Below are 27213 nucleotides of genomic sequence, written 5' to 3'. Positions count from 1 at the left end.
AGCAAATCGATGTTCATTTCATCTATGCAGCGCAACAGACAGTTTGACTGCACATGCGACGATGGCGTGCAGATGCAGGACTATCTTCTTAAGTTGCACAGAGCCTTTAATTATGCCAAAGTCCTTTTTCTATGGTTCTATAATAGTCTGGTGATGTATATTCCCCTATAGAGTGAACAGGCTTTGTGAGAGCAGCAGTCATTCATTATTTTTTTGTGCTAACTTGCTGAGACAGACCATTGTGATAAATCCTTTGCATCCACTGAGGTTAATATTAATTTATTAAGAAACCTTACAGCTGCAGAATAACACTCTTGTTTTGTATTACATTTGTTTTGTATTTATTACAGAAATTAAAAACTGATGGTACCCGTTATGCACTAAAGCTTTTTGGAAACAGCTCTGATGTTTGACTATGTGTGAGAAATTGTGTATATGCACAGCATTAAGCCCGTCTTTCTTTCTTTCTTTCTTTTCCAGACCAAAGCTGCAGAGATAATCCACACGAGACCTCATCCCTCATCCCTGGCAAACGCACATCACTGCTGATCGCGGTTTATGCACACATGCTCGCACTGCAAAAACAAAGCAAATGATATAGTGGCAGATAACACAGTGAATTTATCTTTTTAAAAACAAAGCAATTCACAAATACAACTTGACTGTGATCATGAGTGTTAAACAAGCCTGCATCTTTCTCAGAGGAGGAACAAGAAGACAAGTAAGTCAAAGTGCTTTTGTGATTTGGCAGTACAGTTTGATGTAATAGATTTATGAATTATTTATAATATTTTTCTTGATTAATCTGAAATTAATTAGGTATATTTGTGTTGTTTGTTTGTTTAATGGGAAAATAAAATAAATCTGGCAAATGGCAAATGTTGGAAATGTTTTTACCTGATAAATTATGGTACTCGGGAAGGTACTTTGTACTTAATTTCATATATATGATATTGTATTTTATCGTGCTTTATAGACAACTGAAACACATTTACATAGACTGCATTCTACACTAATCACTTATTTTCCAGTAATTGAAACGTATTGAAAATGTAAACTTGTAATCACAAGTTGTGAAAAAGTGTTTCAAACAACTATTGAATAAATGACACAGACTCAGTTAAATAGTCATGCTAAAACATACAGTAATACACTTGAGTACATTAGTAAAGATAAAAAAATAAAGTTCTGCCATATGTTTTTCAAAGACATGAACACGTATTTTGAGTGTGTAATGTTATATAACTTGTTTAAAAAGTTGTAAAAGTAAAGAAAAATGTTCCAACACTTTTCAAACGTATGCACTAATTTATATCTTTGCTTCAAAATGATTTACTTTCTGCAATCATTTTTTAAAAATAAGTAAATTGGACAGTTGAAAGTTATGCAAATTGTAATACTTATTTATATATTTATATGTGATGCCTAAGGAGTCTTACACAAGAACACAGTGTTCTAGGTAAAACGATGATGGCTTTTAGGGTGACAGCTGTCCACAGACTACAGATGAATATTAGCTTGGTTGTATTTAAGGAAATGTTCACTGAACCATTCAATTTTGTGATAAACTACTTAACCTCAAACCATATTTGTTTTCATGCCATCTTACCATTAAAGTCAAGAACTCTGACACAGGATGAGATAGAAGGTAATTTTATTTTTCACACTTTCATGAGCATTTGTTAAAGGTCCCATGTGGTAAAAATCTGCTATTTATTGTGTGTTTTGTGGTTTTTCTAAACTTGGAAGCATAAAAAAAAAAATCTATCAAGATATGAAGACATTTTGCTATTCCTCCAACCCCCCTACAATTAGTGAGTAAGAATTCAACCCAGGAGCTGTGTAACACCGAAATAACCTATAGTCACCCAGCAAAAACTGTGGTTGGCAGCATGTTCACGCTGAAAAGAGCAGCAGCTCATTAGTTTTCAGAGCAAAACATCATATTTAAGACAGCGCTAAAACCAGAAGTTATACAGCCACGGTGAAATGAACCATATTTGCAGTATTTTGAGTTGAAAAACTCCACTTCTGAGGCATTTGAGACTGTCATTAATTTACTGAAAAATACACAACATGGGACCTTTAATGTCTTGAATAATAAATGCTTTTTAAAAAATCTTTTCATAGTTAAGCCACCTGCAGTTCTCACTTTCCCTGAATCTGTTTGCTGTCTAGAGTTACGTGAGGCTTTTGTGGAGTTTGACAAGGATAAGGACGGTTTGATAAGCTGTAAAGATTTGGGGAATCTGATGAGGACCATGGGATACATGCCAACTGAGATGGAGCTGATAGAGCTGGGCCAAAACATCAACATGAACTGTGAGTCAAAGAATAAAGTGAAAGCAAAATACGTGTTGAAATGCATTGAATTAAAGTGCATTTCCCTATTTCTTACCAGCATGTTTTACTTCATAGAATGTACTGTGAGACAAATACAACAGAGACATTTCTTTAAAGAAAAACTTTCACAATAGCAATGTAAGTAAAGTAAAATACCAAAATTTCTTACTATATTTATATTTTCAATTAACATGACTATTTATTTTTTGTAAAGTTTAAGATAATTTGTCTGGAGGGACGTGTGTCTTGTCATCTACATCTTTCCAGTTCAACAGAAGCTTCCTATGTGTTTGACTAAATGTGCATAACAGTAACACGACTTTTCGTTTACTGTATGTTATTTTATGTGACCTTGTACGCATTTATGAAACCTGACACAACATCACGTGCTGCAAGTACTTAATTTCACAGATCAGTTCTTCACTCAGAACAAGGAGAATAACTTCCCCGAGAGAGCTCTATTTCCTTGTTACAGCCAGCTTTCGGTTACATTAGTTAGATCATCTGTCTTATCACAGCAGGAGGACGGGTAGATTTTGAAGATTTTGTGGAACTAATGACCCCCAAGCTGCTGGATGAAACTGCAGGGATGATTGGCTTGAAGGAACTCAAAGATGCTTTCAGGGAGGTGAGATCAGTGTCCTCTTTTTTCCCTCTCTTTGTTGTCTTTCGCACCTCACAGTGGACATGAATAAACTTATTTTTTAAAAGTTGAAACTTCAAATCTGGCAAAACACTGCGCTACCATTAAAGTATGTCACCAGAAAGTCCTACATCTTTGCGATATTCTGGCTTTTTTCCCTTTTAATGCAGTTTGATATAGATGGAGATGGCGCCATCACATCTGATGAGCTGAGACATGCTATGATAAAACTACTGGGGGAACATGCCAGCAGAACGGAAATCGAGGCAATTGTCAAGGAAGCTGACAACAACGGAGATGGAACAGTTGACTTTGAGGGTGAGACACAAGCACAAAACATAACGGATTTAATCTTACAGTCCTTTATAGTCTGTTAGGATTTCTTTAGTGAGGCAAAGAAGTTAAAAAATGTGTTGTCATGTCAAACAGCTTTAATTTTATGTCATCTTAAAGCGTCACAGTCTTGAATAATGTTGGTTTCGCTTGTGCTTTTTGCTTATTTTCACAGAGTTTGTGAAAATGATGTCAAGGACATAAGAAGAACATGATGAATGGATGACTGTGAATGGAGAGGATGTTTTTTTTTTATTAAATTGTATGCTGATGACAGTTTACATATTATGAATCACTTTACTTTCTTGTTATTTAAGTCATTCATTAGTTTTAAGTCAACAAAGATGGGTTCTTTGTTTGTTTGTTTGCTTTGTTAAAGCTAATGGATGTGAATTCCATGGAGAGTTTTTTTTTTTTCAGTATTTCAGCACAGCAGCTTTAAATAATTTGTCATCCGGTTTGCCCTGAATCCCTCAGATCTGCCCCTGTGAGCAGTGAGTGTAAATGTCATTGTTAGCTGTTTTTAAAGGAAGAACACATTAATATGGGTTCAGTGCTGATAAAATAGCTGTCAGAGGTGAAATTAGATGTTGACAGAGAGAATTAATCTGATCTGGATTATTCTATCTCAAACTACGAGTGAATTTCTGCTTATCCATCTCTGAATTACTTGAAACTTTTTAAATCATAAACAACTGATATTTAATATTGTACCTGTGAAAGTTTAGACTGATATATCAAAAACATAATATTTTGTATGCCTGTTGACCCACTTTTAGCACATTTCATTGCACATTGAAATTTGAGATTGTTTGAACAACAATATCTCAGGAACTATTAAAGATAAAAGCAGTTTTTTTCATTTCGTTTCTCATCATGCTATTGATTCATATTTGTGTGATCAGGTATGTCATTTTAAAAAGTATTCAGCATGTTTTTTGATGTTTTAATGTAACATTCAACTGCATACAGTTCAGAAAATATCACTATTTGGATTCTGCATTATCAATTATTTTGTTAGTGTGCTCAAAAATGAGACTTCATTCTGTGTTTTTTCTGCTTGAAATCACCTATAAGCAGAAATTAATTTTACATTTACTTGTTCAGTTTTGCAGATTTTGAATCAATGATGAGATGAGAAATTGTGAACATTTCAGGCTTTAATTCCTAATAGTTAAAGTAGTATAGTTATATAGTAGTTATAGTTATATTGTCATTTAAACATCACCATGTTTTCAAAGTGCAAAAAGCAATGTACTGAAAGTGGGTTGACAGGCAATTTATATATTTATTTTTATGTTAGAAATATTTCAGGTGAATCAGAGATAGTCGAGCAGAAATTATTCTAAAACACTGATGATTTGAGATGGAACGACCTCAATGTGGAAGTGCTGTTGCTATACTGGCCTTACCAACCAAACCAAATGCTGTCAAAATTACTTTTACTGTGTTGTTTGTTTGTTAGATATGGGTCACTGCCATATTAAACATGGTGTAACACGTGTGACGTAGTGTATGTTGTGAATATCTTTTTTTTCCCTACATAAGTACTAATATAGGTGACCTTTTCATTATTATTGTAAATAAATTGTTGTTTTTGACCCAGAAAGAAGATGATTTAATTTGTATAGATGATGGATTTGATAGTCACTTACTCATACAAGGATATATATAGATTTGCATGGACACTGTGGGTACTTTTCAGTTTGCTAACATTTCCCCTCCATTCTCTAATTCACATCTCTTCCTTGCATCCTAACTCCTCCCAGTGAGATGCTGCACAGCTACATCAAACTGAATTATTTAAAAATAAATCCAAAACCTCACAGCACCGTATTTATGCATTTTAATTTCTTTTCTATGGGAAATTCTGCATGTCCGAAAAACACACATTAAAAAATGAACTATACAGTCACTATTTAATGTGAAAGAGTGATTGTTGAGTGCTAACCTGCACTTAAGCAGATTATATACATATACAAATACATACGTAGTTCTCTGCATCACATATTTAACTAAATACAGCTTAACTCAGTCTAAATGATAAAATATTTCATATATTGAGTAGATTAATCTCAATTCAAGTGTGACTGATATTATTTCTGAATGGCAAACTGCCAGCAACAGCAAAAGCAGATTTATTTTCCAACCACGTTGTTCATTTGGGATCTTTTATTTGAAAAAAAATCCCTTTCTAGTTGCTAATGCTGTTGGATAACAATAGAACAGCACGGAACTTGCCAGGTGTCACAAAAGCTATTTTTTCAAAGAAATAAGCTGTTTATATTTTAAAGGCTTCAGCCTAACACCAAGTGAAAAACAATGCTGTGTGTTAAAGAATCAGTGAAACGATACAATCGCTGTGATGCAACAAAACTCTATTTATTTAATGTACTTGGTGACCAGTATTTCTGTTTGATTTTAAGTCTGAATGCATTTATTGTATGTGCTTTGGCACCATTGAAAATTAGTGTTCTATCCTTAATGTGTTGTCCAAGGAAAATATAATTACAATTAACATTTATGTTACAGATGGTATTTTTGGCTTGAAAATGTGTCTTAAATCTGATTATGTCCTGAACAGCAAATTTAAGACATTATTTTTTTTCTTGAAAATTCCTTAATGCCAACTGTAATACTCACTTTTTGTTGTTATATTATGTGACAACTGCATATTTTTGCTTCCCATTACATCTCACAGAGTCGATGTCTGTTGCTCTATGAATCATGCATCATGAGACAACATACATGCAACTACATTTAAACAATCTCGGAAATAATCTGTCTCTCTAGGGTGGATTAGTTCAGGCTCTGTAATCCTCATCATGGGACCCTCAGATGAACAGATGGCAGATAAGACAGAATCACTGCACTAATTCACATCTACCAAAAAAAAAAAAAAAAAAACTGCAGGAACTTAATCAATGAATGAGAATTTTCATCATAGTGTTTTAAAGAGAAATAAATTGGCTTCAAACAATTTGTTTTTCCCATAACACTGACTTTGGCCATTTTGAACTTCCATTAAAATAAGCACATTTATAGTTTAATATTATTATTCATTAAATAAATAAGTAAATATTGTCAGAAAATGTTTCCCATACTATTTTATTATGTATGTTAAGAGCTCCACAATACAATTAGCCATACTGTGTCAAGTGTTTTACTCTTTTGACATAGTTAATCCAAGATTCTTCTATTTTCTTATGTCTGCTTCTAATTTTTCTTTTGTCTTACAATTCTTTTTAGTCTGTATAGTAAAAAAATGATCTAATCACAAGTCAAAATTGGTTTCATTATTTACTTGGTATTTTGAGTCAAAAAGCAAACAAAACAACAACATAAGTGGCAAAAACTGTCCATATATAAACCAGAACCGATCCAATAATTACAAATAAATTATGAACAAAGAAAAAAATATTCATAGATTTCAACATACAAGCAATACATAGGACAGAAAAGAGAGAACAAATGACCACAGTAAGTCAATATAAGTGTAGAAACAAAAATATATAGAATTACATTTATAGATTTTTCATGCTGTCACAGTTTTTTGGTTGAGCCATCGGTAATCTACCTAAATTCCAAAATAAAACTGCCCGAGCACCTTTACCTGAAGCCATATGAGCACATGCATCGTCAGTCCAGTAATCATGACAGGCAAGTTTCTCATGCATTCACAGGCCTAGTATAAGATGTCAAGATGCAAATATGTACAATAGGTAACACCAGGTCTGCTCTTTGTGCTTTCATTAGAGACAGTTTGTGGTTTGCAGGCAAATTGTCGAGCATAATTACAGCATTTTTCCCTCGTGTCAACCCCTGGTGTGGACGGTAAATTCAACACCACTTGAAAGCATGGCTGATGGCTTGTGTAATTCTTAGGGCAGATTCACACAGTGATTCACTGACTGGAATGAAATGCAGGACCCAGAACAAGCAGGGTTAAGGTAAGGCATCCTTTGCAATGTAGTGTATTGGGAGTGCAGGAGCAAAATTCACTGGTCGGGGCTGAACATGAAGTCCAGCGCTTGCCTCTCAGCTGCAGCCACGTTTGGATGCCAGAGATCGACACTCAGAATGACTCTGGGGCCGGAATCTGGAGGGCCTTTAAAAGTAGACACAGATACACTATTATTTTCACAGACATTCTGATTCATCTGATGGTTAGAAGTTTTGAAATGGTGCAAAAACCGCAAATATACCACAAAAAAACTGTAATTCTCAAAGATTATGCATTGAATTCTATTTTTAATCATTAAAATGAAATTAAGAGCAAAAACAAAAGTGAAAAGTAAGGATTTGTTATCAGCCACCATTATTTTTATGTACTCTGTGTCCATTTGAATTAATCTGTTGATATGGATCACTGCAGTGTATGTTGTGAATATCTATTTTTTACAAGATAAGTACTAATATAGGGGATCTTTCCATTATCATTGTAATTAAACTGTTGTTTTTGACCCAGTAAAATATCATTTGAAAATGTTACTGACTGTTTTGGGCACAGAGATTGTCCATTAAATTTCATTTTTGGACTTCCGGCCAGACCCCATCTTGGCGGCAGCATAAAATGGGAGCTCCCCAACACTGAGATTAAAAATGCCCTATAAACCTATCAGTTTGAGAAAGTGAGTATAATGATGAGAGTGTGAAAGTAAGGGCAATGATTAATCGAAAAAATCGAAAGTCGATTAAAAACGTGGTTTTGGATCTCGAGCAAGATAACGAGCCAGCTAAGCTAATAGGCGAGGCAGCTGAAGAGGCAGAACAGTTAACAGAGTCAACAGGTGATAGAGTGAAAGCCAAGCTAGCAACGCAACCGAGCCAAGAAGGAGAAGGAACACAACAACAACAGGTTAAAAACATGGCAGATTTGGAATCTTACATGAAAACCTGAAAACCTGAAAAAAATCAAACACGATATCAAGAAGACAAACTACAGGATAGATGACGCCGAAAAGCGGCTCGTGGAAACAGAGCAGCGTACTCAGAATCTAGAGGAAGCCATTTTGGAGCTCGTGGAGCTGCAGAAGCAGGTCGAGACCAGAATGACAGACTTGGAGGGCCGTGCGAGGAGGGAGAATGTCCGGATACATGGGGTGAAGGAAGGAGCGGAGGGAAACGCTCAATCGACTACCACTTTTGTCGAAAACCTCTTCAGGGAGAAGTTGGATTTACCCCCATCATTTGAGATGAAGATTGAAAGAGCCCACCGGGCTCTAGTCTTGCAACCTCCCAAAGAGTCCCCATCCAGATCCATTGTTATGAAGCTACAAAGTTATCAGAGTAAAGAAGAACGTATCAAGATAACGTGGCAGAAAAAGGGCTTTATGTACGAGGGGAGAAAGGTGTTTCTAGACCACGATTATGCGCTGGAGATTTTGAGAAAATGCAAAGAATACAAGGAGGTGAAGAAGGTACTAATATACGCTTTCAGACACCATTTCCAGCAAAACTCCGGCTCTTTTACGAGGGAGAGACACACCTCTACAATACAGTGGAGGAGACGACGAAGGACACGGTGGCCCGAGGGCTCCAGGTGAAGGTCGTGAAACAGGTGGAGAACTGGGTAGAGCGCATCAAGTGGCTAATGTGGACAACGAGCGGTGCGAAGAATGGTAACGGGACAACGGAGACACAGCAGAGGTACAAACAGAAATTGCAAGCCTTCAGGACAGACCGGGATAACTGACAAAATACAACATTCTAAGGTAAAGATTAGACTGTTTCCAAGAAATATCCCAAGTCTATTAGGATAACTGAGGTGAGAAACATGGGACTTTATCTTTTCAAGATTGTGGTGATTTATCCGGGTTTTGGTTGAAAAGCTTTTCCTCCATAAATTATGGAAGTCGGGGCAGCACTTAAAGCTGTTGTGGACTTATGAACAATACTGACTTTATTAGTGAGGGCCTCCTGCTCATCGGGAGCAGAGGACATCCCTCAAAGCGGACTGAACATCAGAGCTCAGAGAAGGTCAATAATCAGACCTCACTTAACTAAGTTCATTTAGTATCTTGTTCTTTGTTAAACTTCTGTTATACGTTGTTTAATTTTCATTGTTGTTTCTGCAGCAAAAGGGTTAAACATGAATGGGAGGAGAGGAGAAAGACACAAGGCAGGAAAACAGAGAAAAATGACAACACCCAAAAACTGCATTAAAGTAGCCTCATATAATGTAAATGATGTACTCAACTCAACCAAAAGGAGTAAGATAATAAGTACGATGAAAAAAGAAGGAGTTGTTGTGATATTGTTACAAGAGACCCACCTGATGGAAAAGGAACATGCAAAGCTTAAGAGGAATGGTTATAACCAAATATTCTCTGCCTCCTACAAATCAGGACACCGGAGAGGGGTGGCTATTTTAACTTCGGGGAGGATTTCATTTGAAAAAATATCTGTTACAGGGGAAAAAGAGGGAAGGTTTATCATGGTTAAGGGGAAATTAGAGGGAGAGGTGGTAACTTTTCTTAATATCTATGCTTCACCAGGTTCGGATTGGAGATTTTATAGACAGATGTTTGACCTGACGACATCAGAAGCAGAAGGAGTGTTGATTACTGGAGGTGATGTGAACCAAAGACTTAACTCACAGCTAGACTCCTCAGCAGGTGGAATACAAGAAAGTGCAATATATAAAAAAATTAAAGATCTGATGTCTGAACTGGGAATTGTAGATGTATGGAGGGATCTGAATCCCATGAGTAAGAATTATACCTATTACTCGTCACCACATAACAAAAACTCGAGGACTGATTGTTTCTTGATGCATAATAAAGATATGCATAGGGTAGAAAAATGTGATATAAGAGTAATGGACTTATCAGACCACTGCCCCCTTCATTTAACATTACATCTGGTGAGCGAGAAAAAAACAACAATCTGGAGATTAAATTCAAATATATTAAAAGGACACATGAAAGAAGAAATAGTGAAGGAACTTCAGACATATATAGAAGACAACGATAATAGTGAGGTGTCCCCATCTGTGCTGTGGGATGCATGTAAGGCCGTGATGAGAGGGAAGATAATAGCCAAAACAGCATATTTAAAAAAGGTAAAACAGTTAAAACTTGACACAGTAAAATCAGATCTAAAAAAACTAGAAAGTAAGCATAAGGACAGATTGAAAGGGCGCATAAATCAGGAAATTTAAAAAAAAAGAGAGCAGAGATAAATGAGATCTATGCACAGGAGATCCAAAAAATCTACTGTTCACAAGACAAAGATATTATGAAGTGGGGGGTAAATCAACTAAATTGTTGGCATATAAACTGAAAAAACAGCAGGCAAAAAACAATATTTACAAAATAAGGGACCCTCATACAAAAACAACAGTGGACAAAACAGAGGAAATTCAAAAGTGCTTTGAAGCTTACTATAAAAATCTATATGCTCAACCTAAGGCTTGTAATAAATCCCGCATGGAAAATTTTTTTAGACAATTTAAATTTACCACGAGTAACAGAAGATCAGAATGAGGCTCTGACTGCCAAAATTACAGATGAGGAAATAAATAAAGCAGTCTCAAATCTTAAGGCCAACAAGTTGCCGGGTGCTGATGGGTATACCGCTGAATGGTACAGATCGCTAAAGATATTATTAATCCCACTTCTGTGGGAGGCATTTAACTGGGTGTTGAAGGAGGGAGGAATTCCCCATTCATGGAGAGAAGCCATTATCTCTGTAATACCGAAGGAGGGAAAGGATGAGCAGGAATGCTCCAGTTATAGACCTATTAGTGTCCTTAATCAAGACTATAGACTGTTTACAGCTATTTTAGCAAGACGTTTAGAAATAATTCTGCCAGAGATAATTCACTTAGACCAGACGGGATCTATAAAACGAAGATAGACATAAGACAATATCAGGCGCACCCTACACGTAATGCAACATGTAATCAAAAATCAGATCGAGACTGTAGTGGTGGGAATAGATGCGGAAAAGCCTTTGATTCCGTCAGGTGGGGTTTCCTATATACAGTGTTGGAGCGGTTTCATTTCCATGAGACATTTATTAAGGTCATACAGGCCCTGTATAATAAACCGACAGCTAGGATCCGGATCAATGGGAGTCTTTCAAAATCTATCACATTAGAACGAGGCTGCCATCAGGACTGCTCAGCGAGTCCTCTTCTCTTTGCCATTTATCTGGAACCCCTGAGCACTTGGATAAAACAAAATGAAAATATAACAGGGATAGACATGGGGGGCGGGATGCAAAAAATAGCATTATTTGCATATGACATATTAATATATTTGTCGAGGCCGAATACGTCAATCCCTGCACTTATGACAACCCTTACAGAATATGGTCATCTATCGGGCTACAAAATAAATATACAGAAAACTCAGGTTATTGCTTTCAACTACAGACCAAACCAAGCAATTAGGGACAAGTACAAGATCAACTGGGATTTAAAATTAATAAAATATTTGGGAGTTAATCTACCTCAAGATTTAGGACAATTAAACTCCATCAACTACGATTCGTTGCTCAACAGAATTAAATCTGACATTAGCAGATGGAATCTGATACCTTATATGAGCATTATGCAAAGAGTGGAGGTGATGAAAATAAATATGCTGCCAAGGCTTCTGTACCTGTTCCAGAGTCTACCAGTGGAGGTAACAGAAAATGAATTCAGAGAATGGGATAAAATGATCTCTAGATATATCTGGCAGGGGCGGAGACCGAGGATCAGGTACAGAACACTGCAGTTACCTAAAAACAAAGGAGGGCTAGCACTTCCTTGCCTGAAGAGCTATTATCAAGCCGCACAAATAAGAATATTGTTGAATATATACAACCCTTCCTACTCAGCAAGATGTAAAGAAATTGAGGCCAGCACAACAGATGGAGTTCCTACACAGGCTATAATAGGGGACAACGACTTGAGAAAACATATTAGAGAAGGGACAAGCCCATGGTTGGATGTATCATTGAAGATATGGTTTGAATTAATTGTGAAAAATGACTTGAGAATACAAAGTAGACTATTAAGATGGATTGGGTTTGATTCCAAATTCATACCAAATAGAACAGAGAAGAGTTTTAAAAATTGGGACAGTGGTCCTACGATACTCTGGGAGCTCTTAAGAAAGAAGGAGATTAAAAGATTTCAAGAGATAAAAGACCAATATAGTCTAACGAATCCGGATCAATGCAGATGCGTGCAATTAAGGCATTATCTAGAGGAAACAATAAGGGTGTCACACCCTCAACATCAGCTGCCCAGTAGGGGCAGATTCTTTTCTTTCTCTTTCTCTCTCTATCAGGTGGCGTGTGGTGTGCAGACAGGTGCTGTCAATCACAATCAGCAGTTTCGCCTAGCAGGTGGGCGTGTCTCTCAATCTACTCCTTTCTTCCATAAAAGCCAGACGCTGCCTCTCCACTTTGCCAGATCGTCAGCTACCATCGTTAGTATTGGCCCAGTTTGTTCCAGCTCTCAATTCTCATGCTCTTGCTTACCATGCTCTCTTGTGTGTTCTAGTTCGGACTCCTGCCTGCTTGCCTCCCAGCTCTGTTTCCTCTGGGATCCCCGGTTCACCGTCAATCTCACAGTACAGCCAGGACACCATCGCTGTAGCACCTGTCCGCTCCAGACTGCTTCACCTGTCTCACGCCACCTCTTCAGCCCCTCCGTCTGCTCTTTCCCAGTCCACGGACAGCTAAGTTTCCAGCTTCTCTCTGAGCCAGTGTAGCATTGTTGTTGTTAGATCTAGTATCGTGATTCTGCACTCAGCATAAGATTATTGTGACTCATAGCTCGTAAATAAATACGTTTAACTCTAAGCTCGTTCTGCCATGTCTTTTTGCCTGCAACTGAGTCTCTGTAGCGATCCTGTAACAGTACAATCTGGCCAAAATGAACTCAGCAGGCAACGAGACCGGCGCCGAGGCTTCGGTGGCTGGAGATACGTTCCAGCAGGCGTTTGCTAACCAAGGTGTGGTACTCACGCAGCATGAAGAATTGTTACATAGTTTGGTTGAAAGTAACCGTGTTGTATTGGATCAGGTTTCACAGCTCACTAGTAAAATAAACCTACTCACAGCCACCGGGGCACAATTGCCCAGTGTGAGTTTTAACACCGCTTCCGGTGGTAGCATGTCACCTAAAGCTAATGCTAGTACTAGCGCCATTGTGGCCGCGCCATTACGTGAACCACAGGTTCCGGTTCCGGAACGCTATAGTGGGGATTTCGGGTTCTGTCAGGCCTTTCTCACCCAGGTCTCCCTTGTGTTTAGCCTTCAGCCACACTCCTATTCCTCAGATAAGGCACAAATAGCATATTTAATTAGTTTATTGTCTGGCTCAGCGAGAGAGTGAGGAACAGCAGTGTGGGAAAGGAAAGACAATGTCTGTAACTCCTATGTGGCTTTCATCAGAGATGAAGAGGCTCTTTGATCACCCTGTTCGGGGTAGAGGTGCCACCCACCGGCTGTTTTCCATCCAGCAAGGCTCCCGCAGTGTAGCAGAGTGTGCAGTTGAGTTCCAGACCTTGGCTACTGAGAGCAGCTGGAATGATGAGGCCCTCCAGTGTGCCTTTTACAGAGGTCTACAGGAGGGACTTAAGGATGAGCTGGCAGTCCGGGAGGAAACGCCAAGTCTAAATCAGTTAATCAGTGTCACCATAAGATTGGATAACCGGATGAGGGAGCGAAGACAAGAGAGGAGCCTACAGACCTACGCCGGACCACCTAGGCCCGTTGGACCTACAAGGGAGTTCTCTGCCCTGACATCCAGTATGGAACTAGAGCTCATGCAGCTGGGACGGGCACAACGGACCTATGCCAGACCACCCAGGCCCATTGGAGCTACAAGGAAGTTCTCTGCCCCCACATCCAGTATGGAACTGGAGCCCATGCAGCTGGGACAGGCACAACTCACCCTGCAGGAGAAACAGCATCGCAGGGATTCTAACCTGTGTCTCTACTGTGGAAAGCAGGGCCACTACATTGCCACATGCCCTCTTAGACCAGCAAAAGGCTCGGCTCACCCGGCACAGGGGAACTCCAGGTGAGCCAAACGTCAACCGCTTCCCCACATCGCTTGCAGCTGGCGGTGACCCTCTGCTGGTAGTCCCATACCCTGCCGCTTCAGGCCCTTATTGATTCTGGAGCTGAAGAGAGCTTTTTGGACAGCCAGATCGCCCAACAACTCAACATTCCCACCAAACCCTTGGACCAGCCCCTGGAGGCCCGGGCCTTTAACGGTCTACATCTAGCCTGGGTTTTCTGTAAGACTGTGCCTATCTCCCTGATTACAGCTGGCAACCCTTGGGAGGAGATCTCCTTCTGTTTGTTAGACCACTCCTGCCCTCCACTGGTTCTTGGTCACCCCTGGCTACACAAACACAATCCACAGATTGGCAACGTGAACTAGTAGTTTCCTGGAGCCCCCTGTGTTCTCAGAACTGCCTTCAATCCGCCCTGACTCCCGCCACCCCGGTTCCGACCCCAGCTGCTAAGCCCATTTGCCTGGACGTGGTGCCTCCGGAATACCACGACTTAGCTCCAGTCTTCAGTAAAGAGTGGGCACTCTCACTTCCTCCACTCCCTACGACTGTGCCATTGAGCTTATTCCTGGTTCCACACTTCCCAACAGTCGACTGTATATTCTTTCAAAGCCCGAACATCAAGCCATGGAAGTGTACATCAGAGACTCGTTAGCCGCTGGTATTATTCATCCCTCCTCATCCCCTCTTGGAGTCGGATTTTTCTCCGTAGATAAGAAAGACACTATGGCTCTGCATAGACTTACGGAGTTCAAATGACATCACTGTCAAAAATACCTACCCGCTGCGTCTCTCAATTTTACCTTCACACCACTGCATGGGGCCACAATTTTCACAAAGTTGGACTTGCGGAACGCATACCACCTCATTCAAATCTGTAAGGGAGATGAGTGGAAGACAGCCTTTAATACACCACTAGGGCATTTTGAATACTTACTCATGCCCTTTGGCCTTACGAATGCCCCCACAGTCTTCCAACACCTCATCAATTATGTCCTAAGAGACATGATCAACCGTTTTGTATTTGTGTATCCGAATGATATCCTAATCTACTCCAGAAACCCCACTGAGCACGTCCCGCATGTTCGCCAAGTCCTTGAACGTCTCCTGAAGAACTAGCTATATGTCAAGGCTGAGAAATGTGAATTTCATGCGTCTACGGTGACGTTTCTGGGGTATGCTATCTCACCTTGGGAGGTTAAAATGAACCTGGAAAAACTGAAGGCAGTGAGGGAGTGGCCGTGGCCAGAGGGGAGGAAGCAGCTTCAACGCTTTTTGGGGTTTGCTAACTTCTACCGCCACTTCATCAGAGACTACAGCAAGGTGGCAGCCCCTCTTACTTCACTCACGTCCACCTCCAAACCTTATCTATGGACCCCAGAAGCAGAAGGAGCATTCAAGGACCTTAAACGGTGCTTTGTTTCGGCCCCCATCTTGATTCAGCCCGACCCTGACCTCCAGTTTATTGTAGAAGTGGATGCTTCCGACACAGGAGTGGGAGCGGTGCTTTCCCAGCGCTCTCCATCAGACCAGAAGTTACACCCATGTGCTTTCTTCTCCCGTCAACTGTCTGCTGCAGAGCGTAACTATGACATCGGGAATCATGAACTGCTGGCAGTAAAGATGGCTCTAGAGGAATGGAGACACTGGTTGGAGGGTTCTGAGCAACCATTTATCGTCTGGACCGACCATAAGAACTTGAAATATATCAGAACAGCTAAACGTATGAATTCTCGGCAGGCCCGGTGGACGCTATTCTTCAGCAGGTTCAACTTCGTCCTCACCTACTGTCCTGGGTCCCAAAACATCAAACCAGATGCCCTGTCCCAACAGTTCTCCATCTCAGAGGCTCCCGGTGATCCTGAGCCTATCCTTCCAAGGAAGTTGTCATCGCCACCCTCACTTGGGAAATTGAGGGGCAGGTTCGGAGAGCATTGGAGAGACACTCTGATCCAGGTTCAGGCCCACTTCATCTGCTATTTGTACCTAACCCTGTCCGTTCTTCTGTCCTCCGGTGGGGCCATACCTCCCGGGTTGCCTGCCATCCTGGAGTTAGCCGGACCCTAGAGATCATCCGTGGGAAGTTTTGGTGGCCATCCACGGAGGCTGACACCAGAGAATTTGTCGCCGCGTGTCCGGTATGTGCACGCAACAAGACATCTAACCTGCATAGCGCTGGCCTACTACAGCCCCTACCCATTCCTAACTGCCTCTGGTCACATAAAGCAGTAGATTTTGTAACTGGTCTTCCAGCCTCCCAAGGCCACACCACCATTCTCACAGTAGTTGACAGGTTTTCTAAAGCAGCCCACTTCATAGCCCTGCCAAAGTTACCCACGGCCAAAGAAACCGCTGAAGCCCTCATCCAGCATGTGTTTCGGCTCCACGGGATTCCCTCCGACATTGTTTCGGACTGTGGCCCCCAGTTTACCTCTGAGGTATGGCGCACTTTTTGTACTGCCCTGGGAGCCACTGTTAGTTTAACTTCTGGTTTTCACCCGCAGTCCAACGGCCAGACTGAGAGGACCAACCAGTCCATGGAGACCTTTCTTCATTGTGTGGTGTCTGAGAACCCTGCTGCCTGGAGCAGCCGACTACCCTGGGTAGAGTACGCACACAATTCCCTCTCTAACGCTTCTTCTGGTCTCTTCCCTTTCCAGTGTTCCTTGGGATACCAGCCTCCCTTATTTCCATCCCAGGAACAGGAGATAGCCATTCCTTCTGTCGAGGCCTTCATGAGGAGTTGTCAAAAGACCTGGAGGAGGGCACGGGTGGCGCTAGTCAGAGCCTCTCAGAAGATGGAGCGGCAGGCCAACCATCACCGTATGCCAGCCCCAGTATATGCCCCGGGCCAGAGAGTTTGGCTCCGTGCTAAGGACCTGCCACTCAGAGTTGAGTCCAGGAAATTGGCTCCAAGGTTTGTGGGTCCATTCACAGTGGAACGCATAATTAATCCCTTTGCAGTTCGTCTTAGGCTCCCAGCATTAATGAAAATTCACCCGACCTTCCATGTGTCCCAATTGAAGCCCGTCAAAGACAGTCCTCTGGCCCCCCCAGTCTGTCCCCCTCCACCACCCAGGATGGTGGACGATGCTCCTGCTTATACGGTCAGACGACTATTGGATGTCCGACGTAGGAGAAGAGGACTACAGTATCTGGGGGACTGGGAGGGTTATGGGCCTGAAGAACGCAGTTGGGTTCCCCGCCGACAGATTCTCGACCCTTCTCTTATTCAGGAGTTCCACAGAAGGCATCCTGGACGTCCAGTGCGTGCCCCAGGAGGGGCACTTAAGGGGGAGAGTACTGTCACACCCTCAACATCAGCTGCCCAGTAGGGGCAGATTCTTTTCTTTCTCTCTATCAGGTGACGTGTGGTATGCGGACAGGTGCTGTCAATCAAAATCAGCAGTTTCGCCTAGCAGGTGGGCGTGTCTCTCAATCTACTCCTTTCTTCCATAAAAGCCAGACGCTGCCTCTCCACTTCGCCAGATTGTCAGCTACCATCGTTAGTATTGGCCCAGTTTGTTCCAGCTCTCAATTCTCATGCTCTTGCTTACCATGCTCTCTTGTGTGTTCTAGTTCGGACTCCTGCCTGCTTGCCTCCCAGCTCTGTTTCCTCTGGAATCCCCGGTTCACCATCAGTCTCACAGTACAGCCAAGACACCATCGCTGTAGCACCTGTCCGCTCCAGACTGCTTCACCTGTCTCACGCCACCTCTTCAGCCCCTCCGTCTGCTCTTTCCCAGTCCACGGACAGCTAAGTTTCCAGCCTCTGTCTGAGCCAGTGTAGCTTTGTTGTTATTAGATCTAGTATCGTGATTCTGCACTCTCAGCATAAGATTATTGTGACTGATAGCTCGTAAATAAATACGTTTAACTGTAAGCTCATTCTGCCATGTCTTCTTGCCTCCAACTGAGTCTCTGTAGCAGTCCCGTAAAAAAAGGGAAACCATTGGGGGGAAGGGGTTAGAACTCATTAAGATGTTTACTTCAGCATATGAATCAAAACTGGGAAATAAATTGATTTCAAAATTATATAACCGAGTGGAAGACTTAAAGGGAAATGACACGGTGTATATAAAAAAAGAGGTGGGAGAGGGAGGCAAATATTGTCATATCAGTGGATGAATGGGAAGAGATAAATGAACAGCAGTGGAGAACAACTTGCTCCTTATCATGGAGAGAACATGGGAACATCATAAGACTCTTTAGAACACCAGCACAAAGTATCATGAAACAAAGTGTTGGAGATTATGTGGAGCTGTTAAAGCTGACCATTTCCACATATTCTAGGGTTGTGCCTCCATTAGTAGCTACTGGCAGGAGCTTAAGAATTGTATGGATAAATTACTGACGGTAGACCTTCCATGTACATTTGAGGTACTATATCTGGGGAAATTGGACATAAACTTTACTAGATTTGGGGACAAACACATTTATAGAATAATGCTGATTGCAAGCAAAAAAAGAAATAATCAGAAAATGGATGAAGAATGAGGTACCTAAGGTTGAGGACTGGATTGAGGTAATACACAATATATATGTGATGGAAAAGCTAACTTTTTCTCTGAGACTGGAGGTGGATAGATTTAAAAGAATTTGGGAAAACTGGAGGGAGTACATAAAACCAATTACATCTGATTTTATCTGAGATGTACATTGTGGGGAAAAAAAACCCTAGTTTATAGCTACAAAAGTTGGAATGTTTGTTCCTGTCTATTTTATTTGTTTATTTACTTTATTTTACTATATTCCCTGCATTGGTAACAGAGTAACACTCTGTTTGTTTAACCAGGTAAAATGTATGGTGGAATGCAAAGAACCACGAAGTCTTGGGCATAATTTCATTTGTGTACTTGGAAAGGAACGGTCATTCTTTAATTCGATTTAAAGTAAAAGAATGAAGAGGTCTTTACCTTTCTTTTGTTTTTTATTTATTTATATTTTCTCCTGTTTTTTGAATGTCATGTTTAATTTAAAGATATTGCATTTGGAGGAGAGAAGGGGAGAAAAAAGAAAAAAAACTCAGCCATTATATGCCAGCTGTATGTGGAATGTATTTTATAATGTTCAATAAAAAGAAAATTTTTTAAAAAATCATTTTTTATCATAAGAATGCAAATAGGAGCAAAAATAAGAGTGCAATGTTAGGCTTTGTTTCAGACAACTTCCGTTTTTAGAAATGAATATGTGCAATAAACTGCCATTAATCCAGAAATATGACGTAGGATGATAGATTACAATAAAATGTTCCATATATGTGATTCACTGACCCTTGTGAGAGACGGTATGAAGGAAGGAGTCATCGACCAGGAGGCAGTGACCCTCTGACCAGCACTGAGGCTCTCCTCCCACCACCAGCTCACACAGCGGTGGAGTCTGCAGACCTACAAAAGTCAGAGTGAAATGTCTGTTTTTCCAACTTTGGTTGCAAAGTAGTATTATTTCCCCTCCCAATCCAAGCCTGCTTGTGCTTAAAACTGAGAGGATTAAAGTCAGACGGATCGCAGTACAAAGTGGACCGGAGGGACATGCACTCCACTCCTGACCCAAAAAGCTTCGCATTAAGCAGTGGTTTAGGGTTTTATCAGGCTATTTTTCTATTTCTTTTTGGTCTGCTAAAGTCTGACAACAGTTAAATGGGTGCTCTTAAACCAGTGTGAATCCTACAGTATTTCTATGCTCTCCGCCACTAAACTTCATTAAATTTGTATTGCTAATTCACATAATTTAGAGTATTTCTGTCAGTGATCCTACAGTCATTAGTTGTGTATGAATCCTCACGGTTTTACAACATGTTATGAGTCATTCCAGAATTAGAGGACATTTTATGTGCCACTCATCAAATTTTAAATAATCTATGTCCAAAGTACTAAAACATGCAGTTGTGTACATTTACTTGTCCTGAGACAAAATCAAAAAAAAAAAAAAACTAGGAGAAAAGAATGTTTGATAATATTCTTTAAAATACCACATAAGTCTGGAGTACCCCTAAAATGCCATTTTCTCTTGTCCCACCTCTCTGATGACCAAATTCAATCTCAAATAAAACAGTTGAAATGAAATTTTTATCTCCTTTTGTTTTGGTTTAATTTTTTCCATTGACGTCTCTTGTAACTGTGGGAACATTTTTTTTAATCAGCATCATATTTTAAATAATAATCATGCATGAAACGTGTGTCCCACAACATGCACACAACCCTGTTACCATAAACTTTTTTAGCTAGTAGAAGAAGAAGAAATCAGTGAATCACATGAAATGCTGGAAGTGACACCATCAAACAGTTTTCCGAAAGAAGGGGTAGAGCAAAGCTATGTCCTCAATTCTATTTTTCAGATTTTCATAACATTGTCAGTCTTGATTGAATGTCTCACTCTACTTCATATATAAGGACAAGACTAACTTTTTACTTTTTTCTTTACATTTTTTAAATAAGTAAGTTTGTCCTCTTGGTCAGCAGTAGCAGCTAGCTAAATGTCTAGCTTCTTCTCCTGAGAAAAAGCTACCATTAGCATGGATTAGCCCCTGTAACCCTGTTACTGTGACTAGAGTAAGATTAGCAAAAACCAAATAAAACATGAAAAAAAATTGTACCATGTAAGCTGAGCCATTCAAGCATTTGACAGTTTATTACCTATTATTGATAAATATGCAGCAGAAAAATTGTAAAAGAGAAAGGTTTATTTTTCAAAAAAAATTGAAGCCCAAATGTCCTCCAATTCTGGAATGACCCTTATATCTTCCTAAGAGCTTCAGTGGAAAGCAACTCAACTGGTCTTGTTTGGTACTGAACACGTTTCACTGACTGATGGGGTAAATGAAGACAAATGATTTGAGAGAGGAGTTGAGGAAGCTATCTATGTTAAACTGGAACATTTACAACATCAGTTACGAGATACTTACAATGCAGTCTTGAGGAAGATTCACCACCAGTAACATCTAAAGTCAGCCCTGACCTTGTAGCTTCACAACCACTCACTTTAGCCATGTGAGTTGGAAGTGAAGATATATTTCTGAGGCTCCTTATCTGTTAGAACTGAATTCGTTTTTTGGTTGCGAGGTGAAACATCAAGAATTAAAAAAGAGAAGCCCAGCTGCTTCCAGCTGCATGCTATTCCTCAGAGCTTCTGCTGAAGCTCTGAGGATTAGCATGACCTGGGTGACTGAGAAGACATATGTTACACCTTAATATGTCTGAAAGGTATTTTCACAAAGTGCATGTGAATTTCATGGAAACATATGTCATAACATGATTTAGAGGACCAATCTCTGCAATTGAGTGCGTTGCAGGGGATTTGACTTTACTGTATGAAGGATCTTTCAGATTAGTATGAATTACATAAATGCAGATAAACCTCAGGGAGTGTAGTTCGTTTATGTACCAAGATGACACCGGAGGCGAGTGTTGGTGGGTCCGTACGAGCTCCCCAGCGTCGCTCCGGGTCCCAACAGCCAAAATCCAGCAGATCCCAATGAGTTGCTGCTTATAAACGTACGTAGAGAAAGAAGCGTCCGGTACGTGCAGGGACACGAGCGACAGTTTCCTGCCACACAGACTCCTGCACTGTACAAAGAAAACACTGCCTGCCCCTGAAACACACAAATATGTGCATTTAACATCAGACTCAGATGGAATAGGAACATCAGAGTTAAACAGAATATTAACATCTACCTTTTCATTTGATTAATAACATCAGAAATCTGAGGTGGGTCTGTGCTTTACTTAAATGTTTCTACAATTTGCGATGTCAGCCAGTTAAAATTACCCAAATTTTTGATGCTGCAGATGAAAAAAAAAACTTCAGAGGAAAGTTTACAGAAACAGATTAATGGTTAGTTGCACTGCCAGTATGTTATAGTATTGACTAGGATCATAAATTGAAATGTATACAAAATGTATTTATCAATAGGTAGGGGAAAAGCTATACAATATTTGACATTTGCACTCAAAATATGCCAAAATGAGCACAAGGAGAAGTGTACGTAGTCTTGAGAGGCATGTGTCCAAAAAAAAGGTCCTGAAAATAAGAAGTTTGTTATTTGCAGTTCTCAAATAAATAGCAAATCTTGAAAAGGTTAAAAAAAAAAGGGAAAGTAAGAAAACTTGCATCCAACAACTAGCATTGCTGCCTTCTGAACAAACCATTCCATCTCCCAGTACACTCATACATAGGGAACCTTTCCAGTTTAAACTCTCCAATCAGAATGCATCTATCAGCCAATAATATTTGAGATTATTCAGTAATCCAATAAAAGAGCTGCTCTAAAGGCATGCCCCCTGTCTGACCTCCAGGACAAGATGGCCTCTGCATATAAGAACCTCTGACAGGTGATGGCTTTTTTAAACTTAATGTGTTTTCAAAAGCCTGCACGCTTTAATCAGACAAGTAACTTTAAGAAGCTCAACTCTCTCTGGAGACACAGAGTTATAAAACTGAACATAAAAACAAAATGTGTGCTTCATGTCCACCTCTCTACACAAAAGGTCTGCATGTGGTCAGTAAGGAAGCTTGTGTGACATTTATGACTGAAATGTTATCAGAAGCCTTCAAGATGCTTCAGTTTCAGCTGATGAAATATTACACCATCTCATCTCAGCAGGTCAGTTTTATTTGATGCAATCTGAGAGAAAACTCCCACAAGCTTGTTTTGTTCATGACGGATTATTCAGGCACTTTCTCTGAACACCAGTGTAAAAAAAAACAAAAAACACCTGGTTTTGAGAAAATGCTAACTGCTGCATAATGTTCTGCTGTTATGTTAAGTGTCTTTAAGAGGTTAAAAATAGTCAAAACTCTTTCATCTTATCTTATTTTGTAATATTCTACTTTTGTGTATGTGGCACCTTACATACAGGTTTTTATGCCATTAATTTTCCATTAATATTTTCTCAAATCACATAAGTTTGATGTCACAAATTTCTACTAACCACATTGTATGAACATTTACTGTAGTATAGTACCTCTGAGGTCTAAACTTAAATAAGTTTTGTGCTACATGGAGCTACTAAGGATCTATCTAGTTTCAGATATAAGGTGCACTGCCCTGTTCTCACAGTGGGCCTAAAAGACCTTTCCATGTACCTTTGGTCCTAAACTGGTCCAGCCTGATTTCGAGTCGATGCCACGCTGGTAAACACCCTTGAATTCAGCCAAAATTGCAGGATAGTTTGCTTCCAAGACCTCAATGTCATGTCGATGCGCATCGCGTGGGAAGAAAGGAACACTTGGGACATCTGGCAGGAAGAAGAGATGAGGCTTCTGTATAGCAGAGAGATCATTCAGTCTGACCTGAGAGGAGAACAATGAGAAATCAATGATTATGTCTTGATAATGTTTAAAAAATGGATCCAAATGAGGAGTAATTATGATTGCTTTTACACAATATTATGCAGCTGTACATGCTATGAAGGCACATCTTGAACTAGGATGAAACAACTCATAGATCCAAGATTCACTGTCAGTAACAAGTGCCAGGAACAGACTCACCTGCTCTCGGAGGCCCTTATGAATGCGTCCCATGCCCACCCAACTGTAGCGTTTGGCATATTCCTGCAGTGCTGTGTACAGCTTCTTGGCTTCTGCAGATGCCTGGGCAGGGAACAAGGCATGACTCAGCACTGGGGTGAGGTAGCTCCGTCCCTGCTCCTCATCCTCCACTGTTTCCATGGAAATAAAGGGAGTAATCTGATCGCTCCTCGACAGCTTGGATCGTGCACTGCACTTTGTTCCAATGCAGCTCCCACTACGGGACAACATGGAGCGTCTGGAACTTGACTTGAGCTTTCCAGCATGCGTATGGCCCGGGATCGGCAGATCGGAACCCATCCGGTAGCAGTGCCACAGAAACAAGAGCAGGACAGGCCACAGGAGGCTGCTCAGTGAATGGACGCCGAGCTCAACATACGGAGGCAGCGGCAGTGTGTTCATTGACCAGTGCATCCTTTGGATTTGGGAGACACTAAAAACACTGAAACAGAATGAGAGATTATAGTGATGCAAAAATGTGTGCAATATGGCAAAGCACTGTAAAAAAAATAAATAAATTACACTAACATTCAGAAGTTTGGGGTCACTTAGAAATTCCCTTACTTTTGAAAGAAAAGCATTTTTTTCAATGAAGATGACATTGAATTAATCAGAAATACAGTCTGGACATTGTCAGTGTGGTAAATGACTATTCTAGCTGGAAACGGCCGATTTTTAATGGAATATCTACATAGGGATACAGAGGCTAACAGTGTTGAAAGGCTAATTGATGATTAGGAAACCTTTGTGCAATTATGTTAGCACATGATTAAAAGTGTGAGATTTCATGGAAAACTTGAAATTGTCTAGGTGACCCCAAACTTTTGAACAGTAGTGTATGTTTTTACTGAACTAAAATAAATATTACTATGAATCTGCAGTTTGTACAAGCCATACTTTTATACAAGTTTATAATTTGTGATATTTTTTCAGAATTTACATAACAAAAAAAAGAAAGAGGTCTTGTCTTGAGTCCAAAGACATTTTTTGACTTCTCCAAGTCTTGGAGATCTTAGCAAAGGCAAGAGTGGTTTGTTTAACACACACGGTCTAAAGGAAATGATGAACTGTCCCGGTTTCAAACACACAACTCATTAATTTACTTTCTTCACTTTAATCCCCTTTCAGGTCACGGAGGACCTAGGCGTGTCCCAGCATGCACTTGTAAGAAATTAGTGAAACATTCAGGTCACTTGTCAATCAGAGTCGCTGACCCTTTGGTTTAGTTGTCTTTAAAACTGGCGTGTTGTTATGTAAGTGCTGATCTTGGACCATTTGTCCTATGAGCAAACTAGCTGTGGATGCAGCTGAAGATTCACTGCAGGCAGTGATGTGAAGTCATATCAAGGCTTTATAGCTGCACTATTTAACTATCAGTTTATTCTTTTTAAAGCACCCACTAGTTTTTTTTTCTTAGCCACAGATAGGTCTACAAAGTCTTCTCTGCTTCAATATTTTTCTCTATAAAATAAATTATATTATTTCAATTATGGTTCTATTTATACAGAGTTACTGTTGAGAGCTGTATTGCACAGTGCTGTTTATTCTGTTAGCTGAAAAGGAAAACTGATCATATAGTCTTAGCTGTAGTTGCTGACACAGTTAAATAACATTTTTCACCCACAGTATAAACATTTTGGCAGAACTTTACTAAAATCTATTCAAGTTTATTTATACAGCTGATTTAAAAGCAAGAGTTGACCAAAGTGTACATGTTTATAGTCAAGAAGAAACAAAACAGAAGCAAAAATAAATCACTTTGTAATTATTATTTAAGGACTGAGACAGCATTAGTCCTTTGAATCCAAAACTCAGACTGGTTATAATGCATATTTTGTTTATAACATTTTCGACAGGTCTTGAACAAATCGCATGTGACATGGTTTTATCTGGAATATTAACCAAATTACGTTGAATCGCTTTATTCTGCACGTCTCATTTAAAAAAAACTGCAACTGAGAAGCCGCCATACATTCAGCTGCAACCAACAGTCATGCCACCAAAATATAGGAACTATTTTACTGAACTGCAGGCTGTGTTTACTCAGAGCAAGTATGGAAACAAATTAGAGAGACTGAGAGCAAAATGAGGGATGTCAGTCATAATATATACAGCATGGCTCCAAAAACAGTCTACGAAGGAACAGATTGTTGGAAGATATGTTCAGCAAGGTGAAATATCTTACTAGACTTGATGTGCAGAGTACTGTGAAAACAGTTTGCAGAGGTTTGAAAAATATTAGTAGTAAAGTAGCTATAATATGTAGAGCCACCTTTTTTCTCAGCAACACCTGTGGGAAGAATGTTGTACGTGTCGATTCCATTTTTTTTTTCACTTTTTGTAAAAAAAAAAAAAAACAGAAATTCAACTTTTATTTCTTCCTTTTAAAAATGATTTATGGCTTTCTAATTTTGTTGTGCTGCGCAGAATATATTTTTCTCTTTTCTCTATTTTTCACTTCAACGCAAAATTAGTCCACAGTGAGAAAAAAATGTGGCAGAAGCAGCAATAAGAAAAGGAAACTGCCTGGGTTTCAAAGGGTTAAAACTGTTAGCAAAATAAATGATAATATTTACTGATTTACACCCACTTTGTGTGTTTAGAGAACGCAGTGAGCTGTACAGATACTGCTACGCACACGCAGAAAACATGAATACATGCACGTCCGAGTGCGCGTGTGTGTGCATGTACACGCGTGGGGGGTAGGGGGGCTTTTCCTCCCTGTGGGTTTATTGGAGCGGATTCGTTTCGGGGGTGCATCAGTGTGGATGATGTCGCTGGAAACGCCACCGGCTGCAGCCCCGTTAGGCATCATAAATGGAGTCCCTCTAGCATACAATTTGCATTGGCTCTGCACCGGCAGCCCCCACAGCTCGTGTTTACGGTCCGCGTTCCATCTTAGCGCAAACATCCACCCATTCCAGGAAAGCGCAGCGCAAAAATTTTCGCCATGCAGACCGTGTGGCACATGCAGACCTTTTCAACTAGCAAACATACAGTATTTCACCCTGCTGCGTGTCACATTCCTGTCAGGTTACCTTGATAACACCACGCAGCTCTGTGTCTCCAACACCGTGTCCGTGGACGCTCTTCCAGCGCTCAAAATGTGGAGAGCTGCCGCCGTGCGTCGCTGCAATGACCGCGTCCCGCCGCTAGGGCGCACCTGAAGCCTCCACACAAATGCCCTCACATCATAGCCGAATGCGTCAAGCACACGGTAACCAGCTAGGGGCATCTCACCAGCACAAACCCCGCCGCGTTTTCGGCCTAAAGCAACAGGATACCCAGCAAGATAAAAGACCGCATCCCGTTGGCCTGGAAGACGAAGGTAAGCGGCGGAAA

The 27213-nt window shown here is 40.3% G+C and overlaps 3 protein-coding genes across 5 annotated transcripts in view; 2 read left to right on the top strand and 1 right to left on the bottom strand.

The window, feature by feature from the left end:
• Positions 1–497: 497 nt before the first annotated feature.
• cabp5b (calcium binding protein 5b) lies at positions 498–5155 on the top strand. Its single transcript, XM_055005161.1, has 6 exons — positions 498–721; positions 1618–1648; positions 2179–2322; positions 2862–2971; positions 3157–3304; positions 3495–5155. Exons 1-6 carry the CDS (start codon positions 671–673, stop codon positions 3521–3523), a joined length of 513 nt encoding a protein of 170 aa, XP_054861136.1. The 5' UTR covers positions 498–670; the 3' UTR covers positions 3524–5155.
• Positions 5156–19608: 14453 nt separating this feature from the next.
• Positions 19609–24285, bottom strand: asphd1 (aspartate beta-hydroxylase domain containing 1). Its single transcript, XM_055005320.1, has 4 exons — positions 23833–24285; positions 23428–23634; positions 21727–21934; positions 19609–19730 (listed from the first exon to the last, which is right to left on the bottom strand). The coding sequence occupies exons 1-4, from the start codon at positions 24283–24285 to the stop codon at positions 19609–19611; spliced, it is 990 nt and encodes a 329-aa protein (XP_054861295.1).
• A 2584-nt stretch (positions 24286–26869) lies between these two features.
• Positions 26870–27213, top strand: part of sez6l2 (seizure related 6 homolog (mouse)-like 2) — a 38854-nt gene continuing 38510 nt past the window's right edge. The window contains exon 1 of one of the 3 annotated variants that reach the window (XM_055005152.1): positions 26870–27199. In XM_055005152.1, the coding sequence (XP_054861127.1) occupies positions 27052–27199 (148 nt within the window). In that variant the 5' untranslated portion in view covers positions 26870–27051. The remainder of the gene's footprint in view (positions 27200–27213) is intronic. The other 2 variants (XM_055005150.1, XM_035955539.2) reach the window with 2 other exon arrangements.

The sequence above is a fragment of the Amphiprion ocellaris genome, chromosome 19 (assembly GCF_022539595.1).
Source record: "Amphiprion ocellaris isolate individual 3 ecotype Okinawa chromosome 19, ASM2253959v1, whole genome shotgun sequence".
In the NCBI taxonomy this organism is placed as follows: domain Eukaryota; kingdom Metazoa; phylum Chordata; class Actinopteri; family Pomacentridae; genus Amphiprion; species Amphiprion ocellaris.
Note: the sequence above shows the minus strand (reverse complement) of the source record. Positions and strands in the feature narration are given on the sequence as shown.